Source organism: Vicia villosa, linkage group LG3 (genome assembly GCF_029867415.1).
Source record: "Vicia villosa cultivar HV-30 ecotype Madison, WI linkage group LG3, Vvil1.0, whole genome shotgun sequence".
In the NCBI taxonomy this organism is placed as follows: Eukaryota; Viridiplantae; Streptophyta; class Magnoliopsida; order Fabales; family Fabaceae; genus Vicia; species Vicia villosa.
The window spans coordinates 176,852,394-176,867,593 of NC_081182.1; the positions used below are offsets into that span (position 1 = coordinate 176,852,394).

Here is a 15,200-nt window from a genome sequence, read left to right on the forward strand (position 1 = left end):
TGGCATCGCTGATGTCCGTTTGTTTTCTAGGTGTTTGTTTGGTTACTTAGTGTAACATCCTAATTGTGTTGTATGAAATTTTAATACTCTGATATTTTCTTGCCTAAATGCTTGGGTAGAATTGGGGTGTTACAAAGACCAAGGAAGATAAAATTCTCACATTGTGAACATGCTTGAAGCTATGCGGCTCCAACAAGTTAAGAACTCAACTCTTATGAATGAACGTCTTTCCACCTTATCCAACCGGGTTGTGGAACAAGGTGAACAATTTACTTCCTAATCCATCCTTCAAGAACAACGTTACAACACGTTGTATGGAATGATGGAGTCTCAAGCCAACAACTTAAACACCTTCACCAACAACTTCATGCAACACTACCCCTTCCACTAACCTCCAATTCCACCACCACCACAAGAAAAAGATGAGAATGATCAAGACTAAAGCTACTTCCATGATTTTGTATCTTGCATCATTTGTGAAATTTTTATTGCAGTTTGCTATTTAATGTTATTCATCTTTGCTTCTTATTACTTAATTTGTGTTTGTTGAAGGACTAAACATCAAGTGTATACTCAATCTTTGGATGCTTATTTATGTTATTTCCGTATCTTTAATAATTCTCTAACTTCTCTTTATGTGATTGTTTGTTAGAGTAATTGAATGCAAAGTTGATAATGAAGTAATCGACAATGACCTTATGTTATCATTTTTTTCACATATTGCTTGATCTCTTTTTGAGGTTGTCAAAGGGGGAGAAGCTATTGGAAGCTAAGGAATGGAAGAAAGAACATGGAAAACCGTTCAAGAGAATGCACCAAGATAGGGGGAGTGTTTATCTTAATGTCATTGCCTTCTGTTTGCTCATTTAAATAGATGAAAGAGGGTGCATCAAGATAGGGGGAGAATTCTCTCTATGACATTGCGTTTGGCTCGTTCCGCTTATAGACCTATGATTCATGATTCATGCTTTGAGACAAGTTTTGCCATCATCAAAAAGGGGGAGTATGTGAGGGCAAGCAAGAGTTTCAATGATGTCAAAACATGCACTTCGAGTTTGGAAGTAACCCAGATTGACTATACAAAGACGGAAGCATGAGGAATCTCAAAATTGACAATTTTGGTTGTGTGTGATGTATAGGTCGACCCACACAGGGTTCAGGTCGACTCATAGGTCCATGACATGGCAATTTTGGAAGTTGGAAGTGTTCAGGTCGACCTATAGATTCTTCAGATCAACGTGAGCCACGAGTTTGCTCAAGTCGACCCTCAGGTCGACTCATCCTTGAATTCATGTTGGGGAAGCATGCGTCGACGCATGGCCCTGTTTAGGTCGACGCAAGGAACTTTGAGTGAGCTACGGGTTTGCTCAGGTTGACCCTTATGTTGACTCATAGCATGTTCAGGTCGTCTTATAGTTGGTCAAATCTTCTTTGTTGCAGCCACGGGTTTGCTCAGGTCGACCCTCTCAGTTGCTCAGGTCGACCTGTCACTGTGAAAAGCTGTTTTTTTGCTGTTTCCTAATTGATTTATCTTTAGATGACATATAAAAGGTTTATTGGTTATTTCATCTGGATAAAACAAGAAAAGTGAAAGATATACACAAGGCTCTTATCATCTTCAACCTCTCGCTCATCCATTGACAACTACACATAACAATTTTTGTCAATCATGGTGGGGAGCGTTTGTTGATAACGTTCGACGTTAGATTCAGTTCTTGTTCGAGTTAAGAGATTGTGGGTTTTTCTTGAATAAAATCTTAGGGTTATGTCCTCCAAGATCATTGGTATTTGGGGGTTTTTGACGATTCTTTGCTTCATCAATATTCAGCCGTGCTTAAGGGATTGAGGAATCATGGGTTCACTCAACAAGGTAGCAACAATCGGAGGATAGAGAAGGAAGAATTGAGGTCACGATCTTTGGGAATAAATCAGCCGAGCAGAGGGTTTGAGAAACGAATTGAGTTCTCAACAAGGTAGCTACAACCAGAGGTTTATCAAAGATCGGTGACACACTTGGTTCATCTCGAATCAAGGGAAGAGAAAAACATTGTTTCGATTTTTCTGCATTTGTAGTTGGTAAATTGGTAACATTTCTTCTCTTGTAAACACTTTGCATTCAATACCATATATCCTAATTCTAAGTTTAGAATTAGGGACAGACGTACCCTACGCGAGGACGACAAGGGGAACTGCCTAAATAAATTGCGTGTTGTTTTTCCTTATCGCACTTTATTTTCATTCAGCATAATTTGTGTTTTGTGTGCTGTTAAAAGTTGGTGAAATTTCGCACACCAAGTGTTTGAGAAAATTACAAAAGCACAAATTATTATCGTTATTTCTAAACAGTTTATTGGAAGTAATTAACACTAAAGTGGCACAAGTAGGCACATTGATATATCAAAAGCATTAATTCAAATTTCATCGTTTACATGGTTTAGCATATCCTGTTTTTCCAATAACTGGTCGTTCTTAGACGATTCAAAAATCTGGGGCGTTTTTGATTGAAATTTAAAAAGCGCTTAAAGTAACCAAAGGATCTATTCAACCCCCCTTCTAGATCCGTCACATCATCTAACAATCACCCAACCATTTCTTCAACGCCGCATGTATGGATTCAACTCGATTGAATGTGGTGCAACCCAAATGTTTAACTTGGTTCGTCTAAGCGCTTACAACTTTCTCTTTCACCTTTTCAAGGATAGTAGATTCAACGTATTTCAGAAAATCAGGATATCCAACACACAATGTCCGAAATTGTACCACATTCTCGTATACAACTCTTCGGTGCATAAATATAAAATAACAGCCCATGCACACATTATCTTCTCGACTACAACACCGAGTTTGATGACGTCGACATTGTCATCCTTTTTTTCTTTCGTGCCAAGCGCGAGTTTTAGCTTAGATCTCACTTTTTTGTTATATGATACCAACTTAGTATTGTGGTTAATGTCGGAAAGACAATATCAACCACATTCATAAGAGCATTATCTCGGTCGGTAACGATGACACTAGGCTTATTGTTTGGATCAACCAACAAAGTCTTGCATATTCGCAATGCCCATGTAACATTATCTTCTTTCTCACATTCTAAAAAAGCAAAACCAACTGAAAATGTCTTGTTCATAGAGGTCACACCAACAATTTCTAGAAGCGGAAGTCCATACTTATTGGTCTTGTACGTCAAATCAATTATAAGGATGGTTGGAAATGTGTTGAACAAGTTGATACTTTCGGGATGAGTCCAAAATATGTCACGAACGGTAACATTGTCCTCACAAGCTCTGTACCTTGAAACATATTGGTTATCACCCAAATGTTTCAAAACTTGTTGCATTTCCGACCTCGGACCTATTTTCGCAATGTTAAGTTTGTAATGTTCATTGTATACCTGCTTGATATTTGAAACATTTTCTAGTCTTTTTCGCTTCAAGTCGGAAAGTATGTTTCTCAGCGCAACTTTGATTATCGATAATTATAAAATAGAATCATTCTCTTTGCGATTTAGCTGAAACACAATTGGATGCCCGTGTAGCTTGGTTTCCAATGCATGATTATGAAGTCTGCAAACGATGCTAAAACGCCACAAACCATCAACCCTACAAGATACGCGTAACTTGAACGGACACACACAATTTCTCGATCCCGTATCATCATGTTTTAACTTCCGATTTGTTAGAACATATTTCCCACCTCTCTCGTATTTCATCACAACAAATGCTTGCCTTCTACTAGTGCCATTGTCGGACCTTGCTATCACAACACCAAATCAAAGTTTACTATCTTCAATTCAAACCCACTCTAGCAAATTTTGACGAGAAGTGAAAGTCATTTCATTTTTAAATTATGGTCGAACATCCACCGCAACGACAACTATTTTAACATCTTAAATCACCTCTGTTGACTTAGCATCTTCGTTGACCTCCTCCGAAACTTCTACATCATTTCTGGCAATATTGTCGGGATGCACCATACCTAACATGTGCACAAAACATACGTTCTCTCAAAACTGTTTTTTGAAATCTGTAACAAACCTTATTTCGGATATGCACTTTCGAAATAAGTTTGGTGGATTTCGGAATTGCATATCCGAAGTGACGCAGTTTCTTCTTCCACAAATTATCATCAATGCAGTGGAATGAGAGATGGAATGAGAAAACTTTACCTCTAATTGTAGCTTTCTATGCTCTCTTTGCTATGATGAACCACTTTAGTTTGGAGACGAAAAATTGACTGAAAATGAAAGTGGGTTATGAGAGGGTTTATGTTGTGTGGAAGAAATATAATAAAATAGTGAAGGAGAAAAAAATGTATATGAAGGATTTTTTCGGATATGTATATCCGAAAAAATACCTGACATTTTAAATCCAATGTTTAAATAAAAAAAAATTCAAAGAAGGGTGATTTCAGATATGCATATCTGAAATAATTGAAATGTGAAAATGGTGCATTCGGATATGCATATCCGAAAGGTATTTTAAAATTTTCATGAATGTTTTCAACCCTATACAAACGCAATGAAAAATTCCCTTACATTTGAGATTGTGTTACCAAAGTACATAATGAAATTTGTCTAAACTTCTACTATTTTCTCCTTCAAAGACTCTAATACGATACTTTTCATATATTTGAAAAACCTATATTTCTGAACTATATGTAACGGCCTCTCTCTCATTTTTGAATTCTGAACTAAATAACTGTCTCTCTCTAGGCATTTTTGAACATCAATATAATTCACGTTGATGTATAAGGTTTTGAATATAAAGTTTCCCAAATATGAAGTAACAAAATCTCAATCATTTTCCACTTTTTAAAATTTCAAAGTCTTCTCTTTTATATATTTTAAGTGTCTCATATCTCAATCATTTTCCACTTTTTAAAATTTCAAAGTCTTCTCTTTTATATATTTTAAGTGTCTCATCCACATTATTTCTTGTCAAAGTGGTAAACAATAATGTTACTTACTACATACATGATGAGTCTTTTTTAAATAAAAAGTAAGCATGTAGAGCTAGATTTTTTCGATAGAATTATAGCACTTTAAAATATTACTCAAAATTTCTATATACTTTAGTTAATAAAAAATAAAGAGAAATTGATATGAAGCAATTCCTACCAAAGTTATAAACTAGGGTTTAAACTAGAAAAGAGAAAGAACAATAAAAGGGACTTAAAATAAAAGATAAAATTAAACTTGATTTTATTGATTGATTCTAAATGTCTCTATGAGACTACATTATATAACATTCTTAATGGATAATAATAATAACATAAAAGCCCAAACACTACTAAAAGCCCAATAACCATACTAATAATATACTCCTATTATTACCCTTCTATTAGAAAATATTAAAATATAAGAGATAGTTTCGTATAAGAGAAAATATTAAGGGTTATTACCATTTTACCCCCCTGCCATATAGGTCTTTTCTGGTTTTGCCCCCTGTAAAATTTTTTTTTTGAAAAACAACCTTGTCATTTCAAAAAGCTAACTTTTTAGCCCCTAAAGTCAAAATCCGCAGGAAAATCTGCAGGTTTCCTGCGGATTTTCTTTCGGATTTTCCTGCGGATTTTGACTTTAGGGGCTAAAAAGTTAGCTTTTTGAAATGACAAGGTTGTTTTTCAAAAAAAAAATTTTACAGGAGGCAAAACTAAAAAAGACCTATATGGCAGGGGGGTAAAATGGTATTAACCCAAATATTAATAGATTGTAAAGATTTCTAAAAAAAAAAAAAAAGTTAATAGATTGTAAATTATTGAGAGGAGAGATGGGAAAAATTGAAAGATTCAAATTTTAATATAAGTGTCAACGACAGTTTTAACAATGAAGAAATTAGTAACATGAAATTTATATCAAACAGACCATTAGATATCAAGTTCACTGAATCCTTTAACTATCCTCACTTTCACTCACACAACTATGAACACTTTTAATTCATTGTTGAGCATTTTTCTTCTCATGTTGCGGCTGCGGCTGCCGGTGTTGCGATTGTGACTATTGCAGTTGTTGCGATGCGCATTGTGGTCGTTGCGGCGTGAATTTAAATTAGGAAATATTTGAAACACACCATTAAAAAACACGTGTAAATTGAGTTTATAGGTTTTCAAATGTTAAGTTATGACGAAAATATGTGAAGAAACATGAGTGAAAGTGTTTGACGAGAATTCTACTATTGTTGGAGGTGTGATGCGGATGCGGATGCGAAGGCTACCGCATCAGCCATCAGCAATATTACTACGTAATTGCGGTTTGCGGTCTCGGACTGCAATTTAAAACCATGACTGGCTAGAAACATTTCAACTCCAGAAATCTCTACCTCAACCCTTTCACATCTTTCATTTCATTCTTCTCTATCCCACACAAGTCAACAAAAACACAACAATTTCTTTAATTCTTAGCTGAATTATTGTAGTCTATAGAAAGAGAACATGTCAGAAGGCTTCATTATTGGTTGTGTATAAGACAAGATCTCTCAAACAGGTGGGTAATCTGACCAATTTACAATAGTGATGACAGCGACAAATACTACTATGAACATTCTAGCCCTCACCGAAATAATGATTAAGAAAGAAAAACAAACTTCATGTTTCTCATACTCTACCTAATCGAGTAGCAACTTGCATCAATCCTTTAAAGGCAATTATTTTACAAAAGTGTATTATTAATTGCAAATGCTTCAACTTAAAGCTACTATAATGGTGGAGGACACAGAAAATAACCAGCGCCCGAAGAACCCCTAAACCAAAGAGTAACTCTCCTAACAAACTTTCTAACGATATTTCTGAATGAGTTTGAATGAGTTATTCATGTTTCCTCAAATTCAGGGGATATTCTAACTAACTCGTACTCACAGTTCTAGAAGGTTTCCTCGTGTAAGTGGGCCCAATTATTGGATTCATTTAAGGGTCTGACTGGATTGTCTTCTCTGAACTAATCTATATTACAAACATACGCCCTGTAAGACAGTTTGAAAGAGTTTACAGACACAACTTATGACATATTCATAAGCCGTATTCAGCATGATATCTATAAACTCAATAAAATAACTCACAAATACAGTTTATACAAAATATGAAACAACTTAAGTTTTAATTTTATCCTTTGTTATAGAAATAGCCCATACTCAAACACTCATATGTCAGGCATCTAACCTATAATCACTTAACTTTAACAAAGTTGTTTATCCAAACATACCTAAACGGAGTCAAATAGATGAATTCAGGGTTTTAAAAAACGGTCCGCAACCGCGAATACGGCTACGGCAAAACGGTTTTGGCAGATGTCGATACTGATATCGTTATCACCGTTTTCTATACTGAAGAACAAATTGTCATTATTTCACACTGCGATGACCACAATACACCTGTACCGATCGAAATCGCGAAAACTTTTACGTGACCGTGGCACGACCGCAACTGTTTTTTAAAAATTTGGATGGATCAAACAAAGTTAATTCCCTATTAGATTAAAAAACTGACTAGTTTTTTTAAAATCTCAATGATTAAAACTTTTTTTTAATTTCAAAATTTAGGAGACCATGTTCAAATATGATGAGTCTGAACCACAGATACGGAAACACGACACTGACACGTCATCGACACTCATAATAGTTTAAAAAAAAATATTTTAAACTTAATCACAAACCTCAAAATGCTAAGACTAAATATTAAGATATTTAAGAAAATACAAACATACTTTATTATTTATTTATTTATACTCTAATCACTTAAAATTGAGTTCTTACCAAACATACATACTACAACTTAGTCCAAGCTACAAACTGGAAACATCAAACCTTGCTTACACTATGAAAAAAATACAAAACTAATTGAGACTTCGGCATCATTATTCATGTTACACAAAAACACTTAAAATGAAATGGTATATCGAAAATTAGCTAGACACAGCATCCATAAATTCAGAATCATTTCCAATTGCTTCCAAAATATCATAAGGAAGACAAACTTCAAAATTCATACTACCTTCTTCTGCTCCAGCACACACATAAATCTTTCCATTTCTTTTATTCGCACCTCCATTACGAACCGCCACTGGTTTTCCCCAACCAAAATCATTACCATAAACATCAAACCAAGGCGAACTACCAAGCGCCAATGAATTACTATTTGTCACAACACCATGGCGAGCAAAACTAGGAGTTGTTAACCAATTTTCATAACGACTTTTCAACTTCTCGTCAGAGTACAAAGCGATTATCTTGTTCATCTCCCAAGCACCTTTACCAAGTCCGTCGTTGTCCAACAATTCACAAACTTTCATGGTAACTTCACAATCTATGACAGCATTACCAAAATAATTCTTTTCCAACGGAGGAATAAACCTTGGCCTAACGCCTATAACCATCATATAATTAACTTTTTCTTGCGGGTCAAGGTTTTTGCAACGTATAATAGAGCGCCAAATGTGAGTGAAAACTGCTTGCAATGAAGATATGTTCTTTGTACCAGCCTCTAAGTTTGCTTTGAATTTTAGTTTGGCTATATTCTCTTTTGTAAAATGAAACATTCTCTCTGAGTGGTTGGGTGATTCTTCTTCATCATTATCATCATTAGAAATATTATTTTGTGGTTCCACTATGAAAGGAAAACGAATGGGAAGTTGAATACCTTTTGGAAACCATCGTTCGAATGATGGGGTTTTCGATATTTGAAGAGCCCCCTTTGAAATTTCGGCCCATGAATTGATGAAATGCCAAATTGAGTTACCATCAGCGACCACATGGTTGACTGTACAACCAATGAATATGCCATCAGTTAACTCTGTTACTTGGACAGCAAGTAATGGTTGTGATGTCCCTTCATAGTTTTTGACTTTGCCAAGTGGAAAAATTGAGTATACAACACGAGGAAGATAAATAGGTTCAAGAATGTCGGAAACACTAATATTTTTTGCTTCGGCGTGAATAAAGAGTGCACCTTCATTGTTACACAGTATAGAACATGAGATAGTGTTATCTTCGTGTTTCGTGATTTTGAGACGACCTGTGAAAGGTGGAAAAAATTCAAGGGTAGAGGAAAGAGAGTGTTGGAGGCGTTGGATTTGATTTGTGGTATCTAATTTGCAAGGGTGGTGATAAAGAAGGCCTTTTTGGTTGACTCCATATGGGAGGAATTGTAGATCCCATGGTGTTAGATCGATTGTATGATCATTTGTGTGATTTTGTGCATGGATTATAGTGGTGGAGATAACTTGGAAGGAACTCATACTTTATGCAACTACTATGTGGAAGAATTAGAAAGAACTGTGATGTATTCTTGGATGTGTTTGAGAGGTTCTGTTCCACTAAGGGCTATTTATAAAATTGAACCTTGCAGTGTCGTTGCCTTCTGTAAGACATTTTATATATTACAATTTATTTCTCTTTAAAGGTAATTATAAAATGATATATCCTCAAATATTAAATATAAAATTCTTGTAGAAATATATGATTTTGGCTATGACGAACGCAATAATTTTTGAGGGGGAATTTTTTTTTTCTTTTTATGATGTGGTTTGTTTCAATATAATTTTTTTTCTTGGAGATGGTTGTACAATGGATACCATAAATTTAGATCATGGATACTATAAATTTAGATCTATTTATTATGAATGGTTTAAATTTCGTTTATCTTGTTCAAACACTTTATAGTGTTTTTGTAAGAGTTGCACCCCTAGTGCGAGCTTTATAATCAATTGCTTATTAAAAAAAATAAATACAAGATTATTTTCACATTTTTAATTTATTATAATTTTAATTAAATTTTTATTTTTAATAGTGTTAATTTGATCGGTTCAAATTTGTAGTCTATTTAATAATTTCACACAAAATTAAAAGTTATATAAATTTTATATGGCGAACAAAACTTAGTATGTCCGTTAACAATTAAAAGAAATTATGGATTTTCACTGATGCATTAATAAGAGTAACATTTCAGTTTGATAAATAATAAATGAAAATAAATATTAGTATTGTTTTGAATAAAATTATAAAATATTTCATTCATTATTATTTTATTTTTTTTACAATTTTACAGAAACTTGATACGAAGAATATACATATCAATTTAGATTGGATTAAAAAAATTACATCAAATGTATTTATACATGAACATTTATTTAGAACTGGTCATATGCAAATTACCAAATTGAAAGTTTATCTATCATATAAGAAAAGTCTACCATTTGGGACTTTCTTAGGCTATCCACATCAGCAACTCTTCTCTCAATTTTCCACGTCACTTTTCTCAATTTTATGCTCATGCTACGACGCTTACACTTCTCAAATTGCAGTTACGTATCCTCTTTCTCCTATTCATTTCACGTTACAAACTTCCTCCAAATTCTCTTCATCAATTCATTTCACGTTACAAACTTCCAGCGGTTACTACTCTCCACATTCATCTTCCCCAAATTCTAACCCTAAATCAAATACTCAGTATTTCACACAACCTTTCATCAACCCTCATCACAACCATCACCACAAATTCATCATTGGACCGCAACAGATTCACAACGTGCGGAGCACCGTCATCGGTAACAAATCTTCAGCAGCAACGATTGTAATCTGATATACAACGACATCATCAGAAAATCACGGTTGCGACATCAGATTCACGAACAACAATTTGCTGATCCGCCAACAAGCTTCCGTTCACACCCTGATCGAAGCAATTATTGGGTTTTGTTTGAATTTTCAGATAAGGTTTGTTTTTTGAAATTTTCAGATAAGGTTTGTTGTTTGATGCAGATTAGATAGATTCTTTTCATGTGCATTTTATGATCGATTTTGCTCTGCTTTTGTATTTTTAAAGATTTGGTTTTTAAGATTGTGGTTGATTGTTGTGCATTTACGATCTTTCGGTTAAGATAAACATGTGTGAATGAGTATTGTCGTTTATAAGGGTTGATTAGTCTCTAAATTACTATCTTTGTGAAATTTGTTACATTGTATTTGCAGCTCTGTCTGGTGATATGAGCAAACTTCTCTTGGCAGCAAAGAAGATAAGAAGAGCAACATGTACATAATTTTGATTTTGTTTATGCTTTGAATTTCAGATGGCGATTCGTTTCAATTTGGGTTTCTCTGATTAAGCTAACGGTTCTCCAATTTGGAGGAACCATTGGAGTTTAAGGTTTAGCTTCTGTTTAATTTTCATTTAAGCTGTGCTCTGTGTTGCAACTCTAGAAGGATTTGGGTTTTTAGTAATAATAATTGATATAGAATATATTTTAATGTTGAGTTTTTTTTGTTACTTATTATGTTTATTGATGTGTTCGCATTGACTGTTTTTGGTGTAGAATTATGATGAAAATCAGTTGAATGAGGATATGCAAGAGGATCAGATGAACGATGTTTCACCTAAAGAGAATATGCTTGAAGATCAAATAAGTAATGAGTCGGAGGATCAATTCGATGAGGATTTTGATGAGGATCAACATCAGTTTGCTGAGGATATTCACGAGTAACCAAGGAATCTGTGCAAAATGATTTTCTAGATCGGATGAATGAGGTTTTTAATGAGTATACTAGGAATCTGCACCAGAATGCAGTTTTTGAGCATGTTTACCATTGTTTTTCTGTCTCATCTCTTAATAGGGTAGGTCATTGAATGCTTCTCGAATATAATGCTTTTATCATCATTTAGAATCTAATTGTTAGTATGGATCCTCATTCTAAAACATTCAATAAGACTAATTCTTTCTTCTTTGATATTTTTGGCGGTCAATTCTTGAAAACGGTGATAAAAGTATGTGTAGTGCACTAACATCTTACTTGGTCACATTTTATTCTTTGTTATCATACTTTGTGAAAATTTTGATAGCTAATGCAAATTTCTTTTTTCTTTCAGTTATTAAGCCTGCTTCTGCTCTAGATCGACTCTGTAAGCTTATATTTGTCACTCAAGTTTCAACAATTTGAATATTTGAATTCATACTCTAACTCTGGCTTAAACCTTGCAGTGCGTATGAACATTGAATATCCAATGTTATTTGAACTGAAAAATTCTTCTACTGATAGAACTACTCACTGCGGAGTTTTGGAGTTCACAACTGACGAAGGGACTGTGTTCTTACCGAATTGGGTATATATGTTTTCCCTTTGTTATTCGTATTTATTTTGTTTTACTTAATCGAGTAACCATTTTTATTAACAGGTGCAATGTTTTGTTGTTGTAATATTCAGATGATGGAAGATATGCTCTTACAGGATGGAGACACTATATCTCTGAAAAACACAAGTCCATAAAAGGAAAGTTTGTGAAGCTGCAGCCTCACACCAAAGATTTTTAGATATTTCTAATCCAAAAGCCATATATGAATTGAAGCAGCCTGCAAGTCGATGTCTGAGTTAGTGTCGTATCGTATCGATCTGTCAGTGTGTGTATGTCGTGTTTCCGCTATCTGTGTTTCATAGGTTACAACAAATGTCAAAACTTCTCCCGATTCTTTGTTCTTTCTCTTTTACTCATGTTTGTTCATTTTCATTATTGAGTTTCGAACTGCTTCGATTTTGTTTTTGATTTAAGATTTGTTGTTTCAGGTTTGGTGATGTTGGCTCACGCGGAAGGGGGAAGATTCGTCGGCGGTGGTGAGATTTATGGGTTTGGTTGAAATCAGTGTTTATCTTCTTTGTTATCATACTTTGCGTCTTTTTCTTTCTCGCAAACTTAATGTAGCATTATGTTGAATTGGCTGGTACGTTGTAATTTGGGTTGAATTGTTGAATTTTCTGCTACTTGGCTCATGAAATGATGCATGCTTGGCTTAGACTGCATCTCTGCTTTTTTGATGTTGCAGGTTTTGATGCAAGCTTGGAAAAGGTTGTTGATTTCGGTCTATCAAGGTCAGAGCCATGTTTCCTGAAAATCAAACAACAATGCCTGCACAAATCAGTACCTCTCGGGTAGCGAATTTACGTTAACGTTACAAATTACAATTAGCTTTACTTTTTGAGTTAGGATTCTCTATCGTCGCAGTTTTTCATTTAAAAATTACAATTAGCCTACTCTGACATTGTAACATGTGCTAACATGTTCTGGTGGCTAGCTGAAAGCGATGGCCGAATCGTCTTGCTTCCGAACCAGCATTGCGGTTAAGTATTTCTCAGATGATTGGCCAACTAATAGTGAAAAGGAAACTTTTGAGAAGTTTGTATTCACCAAGACTCAGAAGATAAGGTTGTATTATAGTAATAATCAAAATAGTGCTGCAGATGCTGGTTTATCTTTTGTATGCAATGAAGACTCTTTAAGATAAGGTTTTTTTATAGTAATAATCAAAATACTGCTATAGATATTGTTACTGTTGACTTATCTAAAAGTGTTCTGAAAAGTGATCATTGCCCTGGATGTCAAAATTCAAGATTGCAGAACCGAAATTTTGCAAAAAGTAATTTCGAGGAACGAAGAGGGCTTTCGTTGAAATTCGCTACTACAAATCCGAATCACAATGCTGGAACTACGTCGACGCCACCATCGAAAGATAAGTGTTTCTCTAAAATGTTGCAAGGTATTTCAAATTTAACTATTTGAACTATTTGAACTTATCTACTGAAATAAGCACGCGTGAAATTGTTTGGATGAGCTTTTACTAACAAATTATGTCCATAAGCTTTTTCAAAGCTGTTTGGATGGGCTTTTAAAAACTGATAGGGACTGAGTTCGTTTGTATGAATGTGCAAGGCTGAACATGGAACTGTTATGTTAGTCAAATAAATGGTTAGTCTAAATGTTAAGACTAGAAATTGTTAGGTTGTAATTTGACAGTTAGAGAAATTGTTAGTTGTGTACATTTTTGTTTGTTAGTAGTTTTGAGAAATGCAGACTTCTAATGTTTCTCTAATCTGTTCATAGGCAACACAAGAAGTTGATTCACAAATTCTGTTGACTATAGTTGAAGAATTTAAACATGTTGTATCTACTGCAAAGAAGGCATTTCCAGCATGACGTAACACTCCGGTTACGACACGTCAACGTGTTATGTTAAAGCTCCAGGAGCTCATTTGCAGAGATACGATGAGCATCTTACGACATTAGACAACGTGGTGCATTCTTTTGTGAATATAGACACCTTTTTTTGTCATGCTTACTGTTAGTAATTTTTTATTATCTTTTGACTTTGTATTTGTTTTAGGATAAACTTGCTTTTAATGTGACCACTGAACAAGGAAAGACACTGAAGGATGCACAAGGCGAGATGTATTTCGTGGCTTAGGTTGGTCTTTATCACTTAGGGTGGTCTTTATCATAATTGGAATGGTTCTTAAATTGTGTTGTATGATGATATATATATATATATATATATATATATATATATATATATATATATATATATATATATATATATATATATATATATATATATATATATTTCATAAATCCAATGCAGTAGGCCAAAAATGTTGCAGCTCAGTAAGAACTATAGCAGTCAAAACCTCACTTTCGATTCCTCCAAAATACTGTTTAAAGCTATAGGTAACATGGAATGATTTCGGGTCTGCCATAGTATTGAATGAAAAATCCTTTTTTTTTTTTTGATAAAAAAAAAATTAATAATATATGCAAGTCGGTTACGTCGCGAATACAAGGAACCATTTATTACTAAATTAATAGGTTTGAAAGTTTCTTACTGATTGTTTTCTCCATCTCTCATAAATTAATAATAATAATTAATAATATATGATTACATATAAGTGTGTTTTTATCCATGATGATGGTCAATTTGGACCATATTTCTACATACAATAAGTTTCATATTATTTCAAATTTAAAACAAATTATTAATATATGAAATTAATTGACTCATTCAATTTATAATTATGTAATTTATTGTTCATTATTTTTGTTGATGCAATATTAATTTTCACTTTAATAGTATTTATTCTAATTTATTATTATTTTTCATGCACACTATTATCCATCACTCTATCACACTAACTATTTACTATTTTATTTATTCATATTTATTAATGAGTAATCCAATATTTCTTTATTCAAAATTTAATCAATTATTTTAAATCCAATTAAATTGTAAACAATCGTAGCCTAAAAAAATATAGAATTTTTTTTTCTTTTTAAAATGCAACCTCATTATTAGTATTACTCAAGCTAAGCACCACTAATACATAGCAAACAATATATAAAATAAATAAATAATACTCATAAACAAAATTACATATATAATTATGTTTCAACCTTTT

At 33.7% G+C, this 15,200-nt stretch overlaps 1 protein-coding gene and 1 long non-coding RNA gene across 19 annotated transcripts; one reads left to right on the forward strand and one right to left on the reverse strand.

Moving 5' to 3' along the window:
- Positions 1-7,659: 7,659 nt before the first annotated feature.
- Positions 7,660-9,273, reverse strand: LOC131656949 (uncharacterized acetyltransferase At3g50280-like). Its single transcript, XM_058926494.1, has one exon. It carries the CDS (start codon positions 9,224-9,226, stop codon positions 7,895-7,897), a length of 1,332 nt encoding a protein of 443 aa, XP_058782477.1. The 5' UTR covers positions 9,227-9,273; the 3' UTR covers positions 7,660-7,894.
- Positions 9,274-10,213: 940 nt separating this feature from the next.
- LOC131662609 (uncharacterized) lies at positions 10,214-14,278 on the forward strand. 18 transcript variants are annotated; one of them, XR_009301750.1, is made up of 10 exons: positions 10,218-10,703; positions 10,959-11,133; positions 11,300-11,598; positions 11,851-11,883; positions 11,963-12,084; positions 12,186-12,349; positions 12,543-12,590; positions 12,800-12,905; positions 13,049-13,719; positions 13,855-14,278. It is a non-coding gene; the product is annotated as an uncharacterized LOC131662609 (long non-coding RNA). The 18 variants fall into 18 exon arrangements; XR_009301740.1 differs by having other exon boundaries at positions 10,219-10,703; positions 12,186-12,416; XR_009301748.1 differs by having other exon boundaries at positions 10,219-10,703; positions 12,186-12,383.
- Positions 14,279-15,200: the final 922 nt, after the last annotated feature.